At 44.7% G+C, this 20,596-nt stretch overlaps 1 protein-coding gene across 9 annotated transcripts in view; it reads right to left on the minus strand.

The window, feature by feature from the left end:
• The window catches only part of PHKA1 (phosphorylase kinase regulatory subunit alpha 1), a 295,837-nt gene that overhangs the window by 211,705 nt on the left and 63,536 nt on the right, over positions 1–20,596 (minus strand). For 2 of the 9 annotated variants that reach the window (XR_014460676.1, XM_083159086.1), the window contains exons 1-2: positions 17,158–17,193; positions 16,139–16,242 (exon numbers count right to left, since the gene is read on the minus strand). Coding sequence is in view for 8 of the 9 variants with exons in the window: in XM_083159086.1 (XP_083015212.1) it covers positions 16,139–16,242; positions 17,158–17,161 (108 nt within the window). In the remaining variant the exon portion in view is untranslated. The other 7 variants (XM_083159093.1, XM_083159092.1, XM_083159091.1 and 4 more) reach the window with 6 other exon arrangements.

Raw genomic sequence — 20,596 nt, forward strand, 5'->3', positions numbered from 1 at the left:
GGTTGCATTGCACCCAATTCATATATCCAGTAATTTTCTTTTTGTAACAAGGTCCTATGTCTATCCCCTCCCCGTCTCATAGGGGGAACCTGATCAATAGGCATGAACAAAAAGTCTTTGATGGAATGTCCAAACTGTACAAAATGCCGTGCCACAGGCGGAGTGTTGGATTCAATAACTTTGTATGCCTTATTAATAGACGACCGGTGCATACCAATGCGTTCTTTAAGCATGCGTATCGTTTTCCCTATATAAATTCTGTTGCAGGGACACCTTATAAGGTATACAACGTATTTGGATTCGCAGTCCATGCGGAATTTGACAGGATATTCTTTGCCTGTTGCTGGGTGTGTAAATTTATCAGACCTGATTATATGGATTATATATATATACACACACACACACACACACACACACACATATATACACACATTTATACACACATTTGGTCTATCTATAATATCTATCTATAATACTTGAACTGACCCGGCACTCTCCAGGATGTACAGACGTATGTGCCTGCTGAGGTAAGAACACAAAACTGAACACAGGCTCCTATGCGGCCGTCCACGCACATGCTTCGGTGCTGCAGGATCGGACCGGATGGCAGGATGACAGGATCTCAAGGCGGATACATACATTTCAAGGTAGTGAAGATTGCACAATTGGCAGTTATCCTGCTAAGAGCAGCACTGATATGCAAACCAGACCTGTGATAGAAACACCACAGCAGACAGTGACACCCCAGGAAGGGAAGAGGAACTGCATGGGTTTTCAAAGATAGCGGGTGCTAGAATGAACACTATTAAAGGGATGGACTTAACAACTCAGATGGCTAATATGCAAGCTAAAATGTCTGAAATTAAAGTGCCGCTGAGACAGAATAATGTTAGATTTGTTAGGTTGCCTGAAAAGGTGGAAAATTTTCTAAAAAATTGGCTCACTCAGCTATTTGGTAAATAATCATTTACTCCTCACATTGCTATATAATGTGCCCATAGGTTACCGCCTCCTTCACCACCACCAGGCGCTCTTGCTAGGACTCTCTTATTGCACATTTTCTACATTATAAAGATCAGGATATTATACTCCAGATGGCACAAATAAAAGGCTCTCTGCAGTTTGATGGACATAATATAGCTGTATATCCATATTTTGCTCTAGAGGTACAAAGAAGTCATTCACAGTCTATACAAATTAAGAAGCTTTGGGACAGTATGCAATATTCAATGATATTCCCAGCTAAATTGCGGGTGGTCATTAATAACACTGCAAACTTATTTGTGTCTCCTAACGATGCTGATATGGAGGATGCAGAATCTTGATATTAGTAAATTTTCGGTCCGTTTCACCGTACGTTTCCCGTACACAGACGGTGAGCGCAAGTCCGCCCACAAAACATCCGCATACGGACGGTCACAAACACCGACAATGGGGAGTGGCGTACACTTGAGCGTACGCCACCGTATACGGACGGGTCTCCTCTTAGACACCGTTAACTGGCGTACAACAGAGCGTACGCCACCGTATACGGACGGGTCTCGTCCGTTTTCACACCGACATCTTCCGTATATCTGAGAGTACGCCACAGTGCACGGACGGGTCTCTCCTTTTTTCAATGGAAAACTCAGTGTGTTTCACCGATCGTGAGAGTGAGCGTACGTCCGTGCAAGGTGGCATACCCTTCACATATATGGCACTGCAAATCTTGCCTTTCAACTATAATTAAGACAATTAATTATTTATTCTAACTGTTATTCAATAATAGGATTTTAATACCTACCGGTAAATCCTTTTCTCGGAGTTCTTATGGGATACAGGGAAGTCGGTCATAACGATGGGGAAAAGAGGATATCCGAAGGAGACAGGCACATATAAAACTTTATACTGGGTGTACTGGCTCCTCCCCTCTGCTCCCCTCCCTCTAGTCAGTTAATAGAAACTGTGCCGAAGGAGAAGAACAATATGAGAGGAATATGTGTAATATTTAAGGTGGTGAGATTCATCCAGCCCACCCAACATACTTTCAACATACATAGACCACTGTAGCGACCACAGAACCTGGGAAGTCTCAGGGCCTTAGAACATGTCAACCGTCATGGTCAAGTTGTCATAACTTTTGTAACTGTGTTCCAACTGGAACAACTTAATAAGAAATATCACCTAAGTGACAACATACACTGGTGAACAGCTGAGGTACACGATGTAAACAGTAAGGTTACCTTGGTAACCTACACCCTTATGCCCGCAAGGAACAAAAGGTAGCAGGAGGACCCAGTATAGGTCCACATCTCACCATAGTGAGTAAGGCAGAACTCAGCACAGAGGCGGGCACCCTGTATCCCATAAGAACTCAGAGAAAAGGATTTACCGGTAGGTATTAAAATCCTATTTTCTCTAACATTCTTATGGGATACAAGGAAGTTGTTCATAACGATGGGGATATACCAAATACATCAGAACGGGCGGGATTGTGCGGAGATTGCCCCAGCACCGCTTGCCCAAACTGAGTATTTTCAGTGGCCAAAGCATCAAATTTGTAAAACTTGACAAAAGTGTGTTGGCCTGACCATGTAGCGGCTCTACACCATTGTAAGGCCGACACTCCTCGGGCAGCCGCCCAGGAAGTCCCCACTGAACGAGTTGAGTGGGCTTTCACCCCAGCAGGTATAGGAAGCTTCGCTACCACATAAGCCTGTTTAATGGTTGCACAGATCCAGCGTGCAATAGACTGCTTAGAAGCAGGACGCCCAATCTTTTGGGCATCATAAAGGACAAAAAGTCCATCAGTCTTGTGAATTCTCGCTGTTCTCCTGATGTAGACACGGAGAATCCTTACCACATCCAAAGATGTTGGCACCTCAGAATGAGGCCCACTAGCCGGAACCAAAATTGGCTGGTTCACATGGAACGCAGACACTACTTTGGGAAGAAAACGCGGGTTAGTGCGTAATTCTGCCCTGTCTTCATAGAAGATCAAATATGGGCTCTTCCATGTTAATGCCCCTAGCTCAGAGACCCGCCTAGCCGAAGCTAGGGCTAGTAAGACCACCGTCTTCCATGTCAGATATTTCAACTCAATTTCCTCCAATAGCTCAAACCAGGAGGATTTTAGGAACGTCAGAACGACATCCAAGTCCCATGGTGGAGTAGGGGCCACAAAAGGAGGCTGTATATGCAATACTCCTTGCAGAAATGTCTGCACTTCAGGTATATTAGCCAGCTTCTTTTGGAAAAAGACAGATAATGCAGATACCTGCACCTTCAAGGAGCCTAAACGTAGGCCAAGATCCAAACCAGATTGAAGAAATCTGAGAAATCTTTCAAGTTTAAACTTTGATGGAGTAAACTTTTCCTGTTCACACCAACCCACATATCTCTTCCAGATATGGTGGTAATGTGCAGCCGTTACTGGTTTCCTTGCACTTGTCATAGTTTTGATGACTGATGTGTGAAATCCCTTTTGTGTCAGGATCTGCCGCTCAACTTCCAGGCCGTCAAACGAAGCTGTTCCAAGGCCTGGAAGACGCACGGGCCTTGCATGAGCAGGTCTCTTTGCAGAGGTAGGCGCCACAAGTCCCTTTGAAGACTTAGTAGATCTGGGTACCACGCTCTTCGTGGCCAGTCCGGAGCCACAAGTATTACATCGGCTCCGTCTCTTCTTATCTTCCTTAACACCCGAGCCACCAGGGGAATCGGTGGGAAGACATAAATCAGGCTGTGGAACATCCACGGTATGGAGAGGGCGTCCACTCCTTCTGCCTGAGGGTCTCTCGCCTTGGAGAAGTACCTGGATACTTTCCAATTGTGTCTTGATGCCATCAAGTCTACTAGTGGGGTCCCCCACCGAGCCACCAGAGCACTGAATACCTGGTGGTGTAGACTCCATTCCCCGGGATGGAGCTCATGGCGACTGAGGAAGTCTGCTTCCCAGTTGTCCACCTCGGGTATGAATATGGCAGAAAGAGCCTGACAGTGACTCTCTGCCCAGGACAGGATCTTTGTTGCTTCCCGCATGCAGGGCCTGCTCTTGGTCCCGCCCTGCCTGTTCAGAAATGCCATAGTAGTGGCATTGTCTGATTGGATGCGGACCGCCTGTCCGCTGAGGAGAGGGGCCGCCTTCAGAAGTGCATAATACACAGCACGTAACTCCAAGTTGTTGATGTTGAGGCGTGTTTCCCATAGGGTCCATTTGCCCTGAAAGGACTGACCCATGGTCACTGCACCCCATCCCAGGAGTCTCGCATCCGTGGTGACTAAGACCCAATCCTGGATGCCAATACGACGCCCTGCTAGTAGGTTGGGCGTGTGGAGCCACCACTGTAGCGACAGTCTGGTCCGAGATGACAACACAATCCGCCGATGCATATGGCGATGTGAACCGGACCACTTGCTCAGGAGATCGAGCTGGAAAATCCTGCTGTGAAACCTCCCGAATTGGAGAGCCGCGAATGAGGCCACCATTTTTCCTAACAGGACAATGCACTGGTGCACTGTCACCTGGGGGGGCTTCAACAAGTCTGTGACCAGCTGTTGAATGTCAACAATTTTGTCCTGTGGCAGGGACACTCTCATGAGAGCCGTGTCCAGCACCATCCCCAGGAACTGGAGTCTCTGTGAAGGGATCAGAGAGGACTTTGCTAGGTTCAGGAGACAAACATGACCCGACAGGGTCTGCCTGGTAATTTGTAAGGCTGCCTACAATTCCTCTGGTGACCGCGCCTTTACCAGCAGGTCGTTCAAGTATGGTATCACACAAATCCCTTGTTTCCTGAGAACCACCATCATCTCCGCCATCACCTTGGTGAATATGCGCGGGGCTGAGGACAGGCCGAACGGCAGTGCGCGGAACTGATAGTGATCGTTCAGCAGTGCAAACCTCAGTTATTTTTGATGAGGGGCCCATATTGGGATGTGAAGGTAGGCGTCCTTCACGTCCAAGGACGCCAAGAACTCCCCTTCCTCCAGTGCCGCTATCACGGCCCGCAAGGACTCCATCTTGAACTTGGTTACAGTCAAGAAAGGGTTCCGGGATTTTAGGTTCAGTATCGGGCGTACTGACCTGTCCGGTTTTGGAACTACAAATAAATTTGAGTAATAACCCTGCCCCCTCTCCAGGGGAGGGACCGGGGTTATTACCCTGTCCTGTACCAGTTTTTGGATTGCTTGCTGCAAAACCATTTGGTCCTCAGGGGACACTGGGAGGCCTGATTTGAAAAACCTCTGAGGTGGCTGTACTGCAAACTCCAGCTTGTAGCCTTGCGTAATAAGAGCCTGTACCCAAGAATTGAGGCACGAGGCTTCCCAAACATGGCCGAAGAACGCCAGTCTGGCTCCCACCTCGGCCGGAGTTATTGGTGGAGCCCCACCGTCATGCTGCGGGTTTACCTGCAGCTGCCCCGGATGGCCGCTCTGTGGTGGCCGAAGCAGAAGGCTTCCTGAATTTACCTCGGGAGCCTCTGGCAGCATTTGAGCCACCCCTGGCCTTTGGACGGAATTTACTTGCCCGAAAGGACTGCTGGGAGTGAGATTGGAAAGGACGCTTGGGCGCCTGTGGGGTTGATGGCAGGAATGTGGACTTCCCTGCTGTGGCTTTAGAGATTAACTCATCTAAATCACTCCCAAACAACCTGTCGCCAGTGAAGGGGAGGTTTTCTACACTCCGTTTGGAGTCAGCGTCAGCTATCCACTGCCGCAGCCAGAGGGATCTGCGCCCCGACACCGCCATGGCTAAGTTACGGCCGTTAATGGCTCCTAACTCCTTCTGCGCCTCACACAGAACTTTAGCTGTGTCCTGAATATGGTGTAATTTTTCAGACACCTGCGCCACTGTGAACCGGACCACTCATGTCACCCAGAAGACCCTCCTGGATCTGGGAGGCCCACGTGTACATAGACTTAGCCATAAAACAGCTTGCTAAGACTGGACGCTGACACGCGTCACTAGCAGTAAAAATGGACTTAAGGGTATTTTCAACCTTCCTGTCCGTAGCGTCTTTCAGTGAAGACGACCCTGGTACTGGAAGCACCATCTTTTTTGCTAGGCGAGACACAGAAGAATCTACCTCCGGTGGCTCCTTCCACACCCTGCGTCCCGCAGGATCAAATGGAAACGTGGCTCTAAATTTCTTAGCCACTTTAAACCTCATTTCTGGGTTTTTCCACGCTGACTTGAAAGTATTTTCCAGGTCAGACTGCTCAGGGAAAACAACCTGCTGTTTTTTCTGAGTAGCAAAGAAAGAATCCCCTTCAGAGGACTCAGCTAAGGGAAGGTCCAGCACCTCCCTGATTGCCATAATTAATGGCTCTGTGCCCCGGAGCAGTGACTGTGAAGCATCAGGCTCCTCACAACCTGCGTCTGCATCTCCAATATCATCATCATCATCCCTGTCATCTGCCCCAGATTCAGGGGTTTGAGAGGGTGCACTTCTCTTACGAGTTACCCCAGGGGTAGGAGTTATTATATCAACTCTGGCAGAGAGGATAGCAAGCTCCCTCTGCACCCTTTGGGTCTGTGCTGCTGTAGCAGCTAACTGTGTAGTTACAGTTTCAAGCATGGATTTCATCCCTGCTGCCCAGGCAGGCTCCTGCGAGCTGTCCTGTGTGCTACTCTGCTGCCCAGTAAGCTGTGGGGGAACCCCACTACTTTGTGGGGACATACATGGCCCACAAGTAACTTGTGATGAAGATGCTGGCACAAACTTATCACTGCACACCATACATGTAAGTTTCCTCACCATTGTGACAAACAACAGTCTCCCCATACACACAGAGCAAACACAGTTATGCAGTGTGATTTAGACAGATAGTTACTATGTGTAGTACTATCTGAGTTGTTTATAGCTTAACAAGCTAGTTAGCCAGGCGTGGCGAGCGCAGCGTGCTCGCGAGGGGCGGCGGTACGCGTCCTCTGACCTTTTCATACCCGCACTATCCACGTCGGTGTGGAGTTGATTTATAAAGTGTGGCGAGCGCAGTGAGCCACCGAGCCCGAAGCGTGGCGAGCACAGCGAGCCCGTCGAGGGGACACGTATACCTGTGAAGTTATGCGCGTCCGGTCGCCACGCTTCGGGCCCACGTGGATAGTAGGGGTATGAAAAGGTCGGAGGACGCGTACCGCCGCCGCTCGCCACGCTTCGGGTTGGCGTCAATAGTAGGGTGGCGTTAACAATGGAGGGCCATTTCACCCATCAGGGGGGGTTTGCTATTAAAATGGGGGGTTTGGGGGCTTTTTACATTGAAATCAATGTAAAATTGGGTTTCAGGGACCATTTTACATTGATTCCAATGCAAAAATCACGTCGATCGCATCGCATGCGATTTGGTTGCCATGCGATGGACGCGTTTTTTCCGACCCGATCAATACAATCAAAATGGCGGGCGCCGTGCTAGGAAACAAGTACCGTTTCAGCTATTCAGCTAAAGGTGCCCATACACGTTACAATATCGCATCTCATCCGATCTCGGTTTTGCGATGACATCAGATGAGATGAGATCTAGTACAAAAAGTATGTGCAGCACATACTTTTTGTACTAGATCTCATCTCATCTGATGTTATCGCAAACCGAGATCGGATGAGATGCGATATTGTATACAATATTGTATACAATAATTGTAACGTGTATGGGCACCTTAAGGATCCTCCAAGGATATCAGATTCAACAGTTCAAGTGATGTTATTTACTATAACCCAGAAATGGAAAATATGCGCTATTTTTGCAGCTATCAATGATAGATTAACCCCAGTTCAAATTAATAAAAACTTAGACTGAAATGGGAAATAGATCTGGGACCTTGGTCAGATGAACGATGGACTCAGATTGTACAGTCACTTAAATATACCACCCCATGCATTAGATTTAAACAAGTGTCCTTTTATACCCTTAATAAAGCATACAGGACACCTATGACCCTGCAAAGGGCTGGCCTTAGAAATAACTCCTGTTGTCCCAAATGTCAAGTTGATAATGCAGGATTTTGGCATATAATATGGGAGTTTTCAATAAACTTTAACTTCTAGGAAGCGGTCTGGATATACAAATTATATACATTCCTTCACTTCCTACAATTGGCTCCATTGATGTGCTTATTTGGAGTAGACCTGGAAGAGGCACACTCAAGAGAGTGATAGAGGATAGTGATAGATATATATATATATATATATATATATATATATATATATATATATATATATATATATATATATATATATAGAGAGAGAGAGAGAAAAGAAAGGACTGGCACTCCTGGGATTTGTGAAAAAATGTATTGTATTTCAAAAGAACATAACAACCGCCGTTTCGGGGCAGATGCCCCTTTGTCAAGGTGTAGGTGATAATGATCGTTATCACCTACACCTTGACAAAGGGGCATCTGCCCCGAAACGGCGGTTGTTGTGTTCTTTTGAAATACAAGAAATTTTTTCACAAATCCCAGGAGTGCCAGTCCTTTCTTCTCTCTATTGTCCAATTCATCTGAACGGGCACCCGGGTGGCTGACCAGGAGGGGTGACTGCCGGGCCGCAACCCAGATTATATATATATATATATATATATATATATATATATATATATATATATATATATATATATATATATATATATAGATATATAGATAGATAGAGAAAGGGTACCCCAAATATGCGCACTCTATATAAAATGGAGCAGCACCTCTGAGAGGTCCCCTGTTAGACGGGACCTGGGGTTTAGAAATGCAACAATGGGTGTTCAGAGGGCGCTCCCCAATAGGACAGCAATTTTTGATAAAAACATAAATTTAATAACACTTCAAAATCTCCATTTGGATCAGCACAATGATTCTTTTGTTCACAGTTGTCAGATGTCAGAAACACAAGGGGACCAACGCGTTTCGTCACACACGTGACTTCATCAGGGGCAATACGGACAGTAGAAACTGTAAATTACAGTAAACCATAATCAATAATATATAAAAATAATAAAAACCATCATGGTATTTTACAAGGTGTTACATAAAGTGAAAGTACACTCATCGACAATGGTGTACTTTCACTTTATGTAACATTATATATATATATATATATATAGAGGACCTCTGATGAAAACTGCTCACATGCAGTTGAAACGGCTGTCAGGTCGGCAGCTGCCTCTTTGTGCAATGATGTAATTGCAATAAACCCTTTTTTTCTTCACCTACTACTGTGTGCCGGCTCCAATCCTTTCTGCGAGGGGGTAAGTGATATATATATATATATATATATATATATATATATATATATATATATATATATATATATATATATATATATATATATATAGGAAAAAACAGGCGTCACTCCAAGGGGCTTTTCAATCGATTTTTAGAAGTTCTTCTCAATTCTCTCTATCTAGTCCTGTAGTACAGAGAGCCACGACGGCGTTATGGCCGATAGTCAAAACAGGCACATCTCTGCCCGGGTTACAGAACAAGAGACCCATGGCCTGTTATACCAGAGGCTGCAACATCAAGGACAGAGTGGTCCACACGGACATTACAGGCTTTGATCTACCCTCTTTACCATCCAATTTCTTATCTAAAGCCCCGGGGTGCTATAGATGTCTAAACTGTACCACCTGTAAAAATATGGTAGTGTGCAAATCATTTAATAACCCTTGCAACAACAAGATCATCCACATCAAACATGTGTTAACTTAGTCAAAACAGACACATCTCTGCCCGGGTTACAGAACAAGAGACCCATGGCCTGTTATACCAGAGGCGGCAACATCAAGGACAGAGTGGTCCACACGGACATTACAGGCTTTGATCTACCCTCTTTACCATCCAATTTCTTATCTAAAGCCCTGGGGTGCTATAGATGTCTAAACTGTACCACCTGTAAAAATATGGTAGTGTGCAAATCATTTAATAACCCTTGCAACAACAAGATCATCCACATCAAACATGTGTTAACTTGTTTAACCACACATGTTATTTATTTGTTGTATTGCCCATGCCACTTACATTATGTGGGAAAGACTATCCGTACAATCAGAGATCGCATGGCTTTACATCGGTCAGCCGTGTGTGCAGAGTGGGGATACCTACTTGCGTGACACTACTGATTTTTTGTTGAAGCTGCGGGAGGTTGGTGATGTTCCGGATGGCACTTGGTTGTGCACCCTGGACATCACCAGCCTCTACACCAATATCCCCCACGGAGGGGGGTTGGCGGCAACCAGAAAATTGTTATTGGACAATCCTTTATATGTTGGTCCAGATTTAAAAAAAATTCTGTCTCTCCTCAAGGTAGTTCTGACTAAGAACTATTTTTTCTTTAACAATAAGTACTACCTCCAAGTAAGCGGGTGTGCCATGGGGTCCCCTGTGGCCCCCGCTTACGCGAATACTTACATGGTAGATATCGAACAAGAATTATTTTTCAATAGAGAGGTAAGAGATAGAATTATTTTCTATAAGAGGTACATCGATGACGTCCTCCTCCTATGGAGAGGACGTCCCGAGGATTTTGAAAAGTTAGTACACGACATTATTCTTAAGGATTGTCTAATAAAATTCACATTTCGGATGAATCTCGAACAAATTGCTTTTTTGGATGTGATGATCAAAATTCAAGATAATCAAATCTCCACTTATACTCTAAAAAGACTGATAGGAACATGATCTTAAGAGCAGACAGCTACCACCCCCCAGCCACCATAAAAAGTCTCCCCTATTCTCAGTATCTGAGAGCCAAGCGCATTACCAGTAACCCCTCTGAGGTTCAGCCGACAGAAAAATTCAAAGCCCGTGGTTACCTAGACACTATTCTTGAAGGGGCACGGAGCAAAGTCGCAGGGATTTCCAGGGAACAAGCCCTGGTCAACCCAGCTAGAAATGCAGAGAAGAAGGCAGGTGAACAGATACACTGGGTACAGAATTTTAATACAGCTCATAAAGAAGTAAAATACTGGAGCAATAAATTATGGCCTGTAATTAAGAATGACAATGACCTAAAAAAACTCAAACATGCACGGATTATGCCCTGCTACAAAAAAGGTAAAAGCGTAAGAGATTGGCTTGTCCACAGTGACATTAGTGAACATATGTCATCTGACCGCAGAAGCAGAAAAAGAGAACCTGGCTGCTACAAGTGTGTTGGCTGCACAACTTGTCAGCACATGATAGCCACCAAATGCTTTTACCACCCACACTCGGGTAAAAAATACATGATTCGACATGCTGTGACTTGCAGTACCCCGTATGTGGTATACATGGTTAAATGCCCATGTGGCTTATGCTACATAGGCAAGACCATCCGACCCTTTAAGGAGCGGATGGCCATGCACCGCACTACAATTAGAGCTGCTTTAGGGGGCAAACCATCAGATCAGCCTTTGGCGAGGCATTTCTTTGAAATGAAGCATAGTCTAGCTAATTTTAAACATACTATAATCGATCATGTACCTGAGGATAAAAGATGAGGAGACCGCCATAAAACTCTCCTGCGCCTAGAGTCCAAGTGGATATTTTTGTTAGAAACAGTTAAACCTAAAGGACTAAATGATCAGCTCAATATGAATATATTTGCTAACTGATACTAGTGTCATTCTTGATTGCATGTACTATAGGATTGCTGCTTAACAAAATGAGACCCAGGAACCTGTTTACTATAAAGATCGACCTTTTCTTGTAACTTTGTATGTATTGTAAATGTATCTGTATGTATGTATGTCTTTTTTTTATGTGACGATTTGTTCCATTATTGTATGCGTTATGTACCAATTCTAATGCTAAATCTGTTTTCTTTGTAGTCTCCTACAACTTGATCTGAGCCCGTAATGGTGAAAGATCAGCTGTTTGAGCTATTTCCGTGTCACCATGGTAACCGCAACGCTGTGTTTACCGGGGAGGAGAGGTGAGGTGACTCCCGGAACTTCCTGTGGACGCACACACTGCGCACCGGGTTGGCGGGGAACGTGCTGGTATGTACACATGTATTTAAAGTGAACAATAAGCTGCACTTATTTGTATGTGCTGCCTGACGAAGGGCTGAAATAAAGAGCCCGAAAGCTTGCATTTAAACCTGTGTGGTTTATTGGATGTCCCGTTAATAAATCCGTGGGTGCTCGCAGTTTGGAGTATATATATATATATATATATATATATATATATATATATATATATATATATATATATATATATATATATATATATATATATATATATATATATATTATATATATTTATATTTATTTATTTATTTTATTGTCTGACTACATTGGCTAAAGTAATTACAGCTCGGGGTTGGTTTTCCCCAGACCCTTCTAATATACTGTATATAAGTGAAGAGCAGTAGTTAATGAGGTTGCCTGTCATGAGAGCTTTATGTTTAAAAGCAGAAGATCTATTTCTAAATTCTCTGAAAAATGGGATAGATGGTGTACCTCTAAATTGGGTAGGGATGAGGAGAGTGTACTGAATATTGTATCTATATAAGAGATTGGATTTAGATGGTATTTTGATATATGGTGTAAACTTGAGGTGTATATATTAGGATTATGTATGAGATTGTCGACATTGCATATAAAAATAGAGAAAATATTCAGTATTATATATGCAATACTATATGTGAAGAAATGGGAAAACATGAAGACAGAATGACGAGTATGTATTGTAGCCTGGTTTTAGATGGTATGTATTTATTTACCGATGTAGCTTTCTTTTCTGTTTATTGTGATATACTTACTGTATTGATGTGAAACAATAGTAAAACGCCTTCCACTAGTAAATTGTGTACTTCCTGACCCAAACAGTTTAATGCTCGGATTCAAGGTCAGCATCTCATTATAATTCTCTGTTTAAATCGTGGGCTAATTCATAAAATTTCCTGCTTGAGGTGACCAGTGCTATCATTAAAAAGTCCTGATGTAGCGTAATGTAACCCAATAAACAACAGCCTTGTCAGTGTCAGATGGCATGCCATGTTTAACTAATACACCTCTAATTGTGCCAGTCACAGCACAAGCTTCTACTCTGTCTTCAAATCTATTTTGAGCCAATCGCCTCTCATCTGCTTCTGCTATTATTACACATATAGCGCCAAGAACTCTCAGACCGCACTGCAGAATCAGGATCATGAATTCACTGAAATTTGAAGAAGCCAATATCTAATTGATTGCAAGTTAAGCAGTGTAATTAACAATGCATAATAATGACTGTTTGGACAAATATACAGTAATGTTCTGACTACAAAATCCATAGCAGAATTGACTTTGAGAACTGGCATACAATCTACTGGCAGACATACAGCTACATAAAATGCAGAACTCCAGGCCCAAATGGAACACCCAGTTATTTTTATCACCTGCACATTTCTGTAAGATAGCTGCATGATTTACAGATGGAAATTCATTTTAATACCAAACTAACCTGGTTTTGCCTTAAAACTATTTGCCAGCATAAATTTAGCAGCTATATCACTGAAATCAAGCTGGGGCTCACAAATCACAGGACATTGGGCAGTATTCAATGAGAAAAATTTGCCATGTTTTATGGCGAGTTTGTGCTATTTTCGCGTTGGAAGGAGCCTTTTGCTCTCCAAAAGTGAACCACCCTATTCAATGTGATATTTGCGCCGTCTTTCTAAGTCATTTTCGCCGTGTCTCTCCGTGTAGCAATTCTCCATCTTTTCATGGAGAACGGGAATGTGAACTTTTAAACTAAAAGGTTTTTTGTTTTGTTTTTTGTGTCAAAAAATCTGGATTTTTTTTCTGTGAAGGGGCATATGTGCTTATAGCACATGAATATATATTTAATTTAAAAAAAATATATTTAAAAAAAAAAAATTATTTTTATTTTTTACACAGAGCAGCCAGCAGGGGGCCGGAGCTCTCGAGCCGCTCATTAGATATTCATATATTCACTGCACCCGATCATTACATATGCACGATCGGGTGCAGTGAATACTGGGTCCCCCGCTGGCTATAGGGGGGGCAGCTTGTGCTGCCTGGGTCCCGGGGAGCCCACCTCCCCTCCACATATGTTCTGGGGCAGCCAGGGAGACTTTAATCTCCCTGGCTGCCACCGTCCCCCGGCTCCCTGCCAGCTCCCTGCCGCAGACGCTCGTCCGCTGCAGGGGTTAAGACTCGCCGCGAGTGGCGGCGAGTCTTAACCACATTGAATAGTGGGAGCAGGAGTGGCAGCGAGCCCTCCGGAACAGGGCGAGTGCATGGCGAGAGAAAAAATCTCTCGCCATGCACGGAGAATAATTCTCATTGAATACAGCCCACTATATTTGCACTGCAGAATAAAAAAAAAAGCTCCAAGGATGTCCAATAACACACTTGTGAGGCCTATTATGCATCAAGTTCAGTACCTCCTGACAGACTGTGTTCTTCAAGTGTATGAATGCTGCTGCAAAACAGGGGACACAGCACCTGAATCTCTACACTGTCCCAAACACCAGCATTACAGTGCAGGGAACCAGCTCACCCAGCACTCACTGTACATATGAGTTGGATTCAGCTCCCTGTAGTCATAGCAAAGGTCCTCAGTAACAGAAAATTCCCTTAACATTTTAACTGTCCTGCTAAACCACAAATCTCCTTAGTGTGCTTTCGCAATGTAAACTGGTCCAATAGCATCAAACACCTTTATAAAAACATCTATAATCCATAGGTAAACTAGCAAGTTTAGGCCTGAATATAATCTGTAGGTGTGGGCTGATCACATATGTCAATAACCAAACAGGTCACACTCTGATCTAACAATGTGCCCTACTGCATGATATCTTTGAAAAAAATCATACAGTGTGTATGGGGCTTAAGTCTTTGCCCCCCCCCCCCCCCCCTCTCTCTCCAGTTTATAAACCTAAACCCCCTCCCTGCCTAATATTACCTCGCCTGGCATACATACGATTGGCATTGATGTTGGTCTCCCGGCGTCGGTATGGTGAACACTGACATTCCAGCAGCCGGTATGCTAAATGCATCCCCTCCCAATACCTTCCAGATTGACCGGTCTGCCCTGCCCAACATCTGTGTCTCTATTACCTACTCTCATTTATTGTTGCAGGTATTGTTTCGGGCTGTACCCACTCTGGGGAAACGCTATCTCTCACACAACAGGATTTTTTAAATTAAATTTTATCATTCAAATGTTCCCTGAAAATTGACTTTTTAATGTAAATGCAACATTGATCAGTGTAAACTGGTCCAGTAGAATCAAACTTCTTCAGGTATGCATTTATAATCCTTAAATAAACTAGCAAGTTTGAGACGGAATCCAACCTGTGGGTGTGGGCTGCCTACATATGCTTATCAAATTCCAGAACCACACACCTTTATCCTACATAAGTTATCCTATCCAATTATATTACCTCTATACAGTCCACATGTAACATTACATATTGTCTTTCTACACCCATCACTACATGGGTGTGGGCTACACCTGGATGTCACCAAAGTGACAGCTCCTCTTTAGTGGCAAGAGCTGGGTTCCACACTGCAACATTACACACTTGTCACAATGTAGGAGTTGGCACTGCAGACAGCGAGTCTCCAGGGGAAGCCCAGCACCTTCCGGACCTCCAGAGTGATGAAAACAGGTGACCGGTCTTGAGGCTACTCCCCTTTTTGTAGGCACAAACGGGTTATTGCCATAGAGCACATTACACACCCCTGAACCAACGCTGGACCTTACAGACCACCACGAATACCATTATGCAACATGTAGAACTTATCCTTGTTTGTCAGGACCTATTTTTAGTAGGCTTATGAACAGGGCCCTCTCACCACTATGTTATACCTGCTACCTATTCTTGTCTTATTACTGTTTGGTTCTTAGTTGCAAAGAGCAATGGAATATGCTGAGGCTATAAAAGGAACTGTTAAAAATAATAAAATAAATACTGTATACATTACAATACTAAACCAAATATTTACAATATATGTTATGTTAAATAGCAATTTTATATATAATATATATATATATATATATATATATATATATAACAGTGGAACAGAGTTGAGTAGTTGTGTTGAATAGCGTGGCATTATTATGCTGTATCTCAGATACTGGGGACACAGAAATCAGTGAGAGAGAAAGATCAGTGACTTATCATTGTTCTAAGTAAGCAATATATTATTAAATGGAAGTATGCTATTGGTAGCAACTAACCTGGTGACAGAGTATAGTTTGTTGGACCAGTCTGGCATATCTATCCAGTTGTACACCCGAATTACTGCGGCTCCTCATCTCTGACAGGGACCTGGTGCTAAGCCCTATACATGGACAGAAGAAGCAAGATGAAGCAAGAGAATGAGCAGTCACTCAGCCAATGTACAGTATTCATCTGACAACTGCCCCAACATGTGCTTTAGAAATGTTATATTCTCCAGTCCTCATACAGTTTGTTCTGCTCTACTTTAAGAAAGTATCAAGAAGGGTGCCCTGAGTTACCATTTTGCACGTCCTTATGTCATGTCATAACACACACACACACACGTGTGTGTGTGTGTTGCAGTCACACTACACACCTCACTGACTGTGTATACATCTCAGTGTATACTCCTTATCCACATAAACCAGCCAGTACACATACATCCCCAACAATTACGTCCTACTTGTGACAAGTCGCAGGTACCTTAGGGTGATATAACCCCGCCCCCCAGCGGGTAACTCCACAATATACAGCCAGTGCGCACTGACCCTGCACTTCCTGCCCGAACTTCTGCACTGGAAGCGCCTCGGTCACACAGATACACCCGGGAGAGTCTAGAGACGCCCTCTGCCTGTGATTGGCTGGGACTAGGACCGGCGATTAGCACCGACTCCGTTACAGTGGGAGTCGGGACGGGAGTGGACCCTGCAGCGTGGATACAAGAAGGGAAATGGGAGGAGGGGTAACCGTAACCGGGTGTTATAACTTTTACGATGACACCCGCGGGACAGGTGCCGTGCCAGGGAGAGATCACGCATAGTGCAGCCTGAGCATATGTATATATAGCAACACGCTGTTGTGTAACTTTGTATGTGCAATGTGCAACAACATACGGCTACGCTACTGTGTACAACCCTACCCCTGCTGTCTCGGTCTCGCTGCCTCGCCGGTATAGTATATCAGGTCGAGTGAATTCAGCGCCGCCCAGTGTCTGTGATGTGAAGTACATGCACTAATGTCGAGGGCATGTACTCACTCATGCATGAGGCAGAAGCAGTGGCACTGGAAACCCCGTCTTGACCCTTTCCGGAAAAAGAGGATATGCAGAACTGAGGCCACTATGTATGTACTATGTAAAAAATGCTAAACCTATGGCAAGGCATTCTGGGATGTGTAGTTTCACAACAGCTGGAAGGCCACAGTTTGTACATGCCTGCATTAAATTGATTTCAGAGTATTACAACGAGGTTATCAGGTGAAATACCATAACAATGTTTAGTAATGATGAAAGTATTTTTGTGTTTTGTTTCTGCTTTTGAAACCTATTACTGCAGAGTTGGCAACTCTTCCAGAATGTCCGTGAGACTCCTGGGACATTTAACGGACTCCTTGGAGAGGACCCTTTTCTTCCGCAATGTGTACTGTGCATGCGTAGATCACACTGCCAACGTGATGGTACTACCAAAATGCATACCCTCCAACTGACTCCACTCCCTGGCTGAAAATCTATATATCCTGGTTGCCAAGTACCGATTTCCAAGGGTGCATTGCTGGTCCCAGTCCAGAATGCACTTATAGGGAGTGCCATGGTTGCCTTTGCCATCGATGGTTACAACTGACCATCGATAGTGTAGAAATATTCAATGGATGACCATCAATGTTTTTACATATCGATGGTCAACCATTTTCTTTTATTGGTCTGTGGGCCTATCAAAATACGGGGGCGGTAATTCGTGGGTGCCGCGGGCAATGCTATGCTCCATGTCCCGACACCTTGGAGAAAAAGCAAAAACAAAACTATTCATTTAAGCTTGACATCGATGGTGGGAAACCATCTGGTAAAACTATTCGACATCGGCCATAAACCATCATTGATTGTCGATGGCCATCCCTGACACTGCAGACCCGGCACACTCAGGTGACAGGACAGTGCATGGGTCTTCAAACTGTGGCCCTCCAGATGTTGTGAAACTACAAATCCCAGCATGCCTTGCCACAGTTTTAACACTCCCTTATAGCAAAACTGTGGCAAGGCATGCTGGGATTTGTAGTTTCACAACATCTGGAGGGCCACAGTTTGAAGACCCATGGGACAGTGTGTCTGCTAGCCCTCTCTCGCATGGGCAGTCGCAATTTCAGGACACCAAGCGCAGCAGAGAGAGCTAGCACAGTTTGACGTGCGGCAACCGTGGGACAGGGGGAATAAGTGTGCAGTGGTGGAGGCTATCGCATGAAACAAGCACGCAGAAAAGAAGGCGGTGGCTACTTTATTTATAAATCTCACACAAACAATCTATCTTGTGACATGTCATGACGGCTGCTGGCATATTAACCCCTTGAGTGGTGGGATTTGCTGGGGCAGGACAACCCTACCAGAGCAGGTTTGTCCTGCCCCAGAAAAAAACACCACAGAGCGGTGGGCAACCCCCCATGAAGCCCCCCCCCCCCCCTCCTGTCGCTCCCCCTCAGCTCCGGCAAACATACGCCGGAGCTCCCGGGCCCTGACGCTGCCCCAATTACAACAGGTGGCACACTCAGCGATGTTCAGGGCGACTCTGGAGAACCCGGGCACCCGAGTCCCCCCTAGGCGCACCGAACATCTCATAGCCTGCTCCCTGCAACTAAAGGGGGCAGGGGAGCTCCAGTGTATGAGCACCAGAGAGGTGAGGGGGAGTGACGGGAAGAGAGAGGATGTGGGTAGTACCCAGACAGGTGATGCGCCAGTGGTGCACACCTTCAATATCAGGGCTGGGCAACGGATGTGGGACTATTTGTAGACAACAAGTAGATAGACAGCCATTAGGTCGACAGCTCAATAGGTCGACATGCTTTTAGGTCGACATACCATTAGGTCAACACTGCCATTAGGTCGACATTCAAAAGGTCGACATGGTTTTTTTCACTGTTTTTTGGCCGAAATGTCAACACAGTCGACATGGACACAGTTTGAAGTGAACCGCAGCCCCTCGCATCGCTTGCTTTGCTCGCAATGCTTCGGGCACACTATTTTATTCTCCCACCACGCCCTAGTGGATAGTAGGGCATGAAATACCGCCTGTCGGCACATGTCGGCTCAAAAAACAGTGAAAAAAACCATGTCGACCTTTTGACTGTCGACCTTTTGACTGTCGACCTAATGACATGTCGACCTAATGACATGTCGACCTAATGGTATGTCGACCTAAAAGCATGTCGACCTATTGAGTTGTCGAACTAATGGTGTCGACCTAATGGCTGTCTATCTACTTGTTGTCTACAAATAGTCCGGATACCCTGGGCAACACCGGCCCTCCAGATGTTAATGAACTACACATCCCAAGATGCTTTGCATTAGTTTTGCTATGTGGCCATGCTGAAACTGATGCAAGGCATGCTGGGATGTGTAGTTCATCAACATCTGGAGGGCCGGTGTTGCCCAGCCCTTTTCAATATGGTGGTATGGCCGGAAATTTTCCAGGACATCCCGCTGCGGCAACGCAGCTGAACCAGAAAAATTTCCAGGCGTATCACTCGATTGGTTAAATAAGTAAAAAAAAAAAATTTTCCATGTTCTGCCTACAATAATTTCTGAATATTCTTTTAAAATGGGAAAAAAAAATATTCATAAATTATTGTAGGAAGAACACTGATAATAACTTTATTTTATTCATTTATTCCATCATGACTTAAAACAACCTAAAACATAATGAGCTCTACTGTATACAAATCGGAGGCGTCTTGAAAAAAACAATGCTCAGTACACATTCGGAAAGGGGATGTGACCACGCCTACTTTACCCATGGCAACACCCGATGCCTTTTACTATTTTTCCTGAAATTATTTTTCAAAAGTAGGCAACCCTGTATTATTGTGAGCAAGTGATTTTCAGGACTAACAAAATCGATATCCTAATAGAAGTGGTAATTTACCACTGCTAATAGTTTTGACAAGGCTATCTAACACTGGACACTTGTAGGGAATTATGCTTCAGGTGTCTCATACACCAAAGCATAATCTATGATAAACAGCTGCAGAAGCCACAACATGTGTTATTGCAGTATCACCGATCCTTGTTTGGCCTGTAATTGCGTAGTGTGATAATTACTTGGATACAGCCTTCTTCCTACTCACAGTCCATTAATAGTACAAGGGCCCTTATTCTGATTGAGTCAGATGGCTCTGAATGCGGACGGCCGGCCGATGGTTGGTGTTTGCGCATGTGCGAATGCCTCACACGTACGAATACGGAGTGAGTTCCGTGCAGAAAATGATCATACGGAACCATCCGATCAGGGGGTGGAGAGGGGCATGAAGGGCTGTTTAGGCTCATTAACATATGCGTATGCCCCACGTTTTATGGGCGTTCCCTGGGTGTACGTATGGTAATGCGGCCTTGACGCACGTGTGTGGGGCGGACAGCTGACATAGCCGGATGTCAGCTGGTCGCTTATATCCCTGCTTTTATTCTGAAAAATGTTGAGTGGTCTGGAGCACTC

This window comes from Crinia signifera, chromosome 9, assembly GCF_055691185.1.
Source record: "Crinia signifera chromosome 9, ASM5569118v1, whole genome shotgun sequence".
Classification (NCBI taxonomy): Eukaryota; Metazoa; Chordata; class Amphibia; order Anura; family Myobatrachidae; genus Crinia; species Crinia signifera.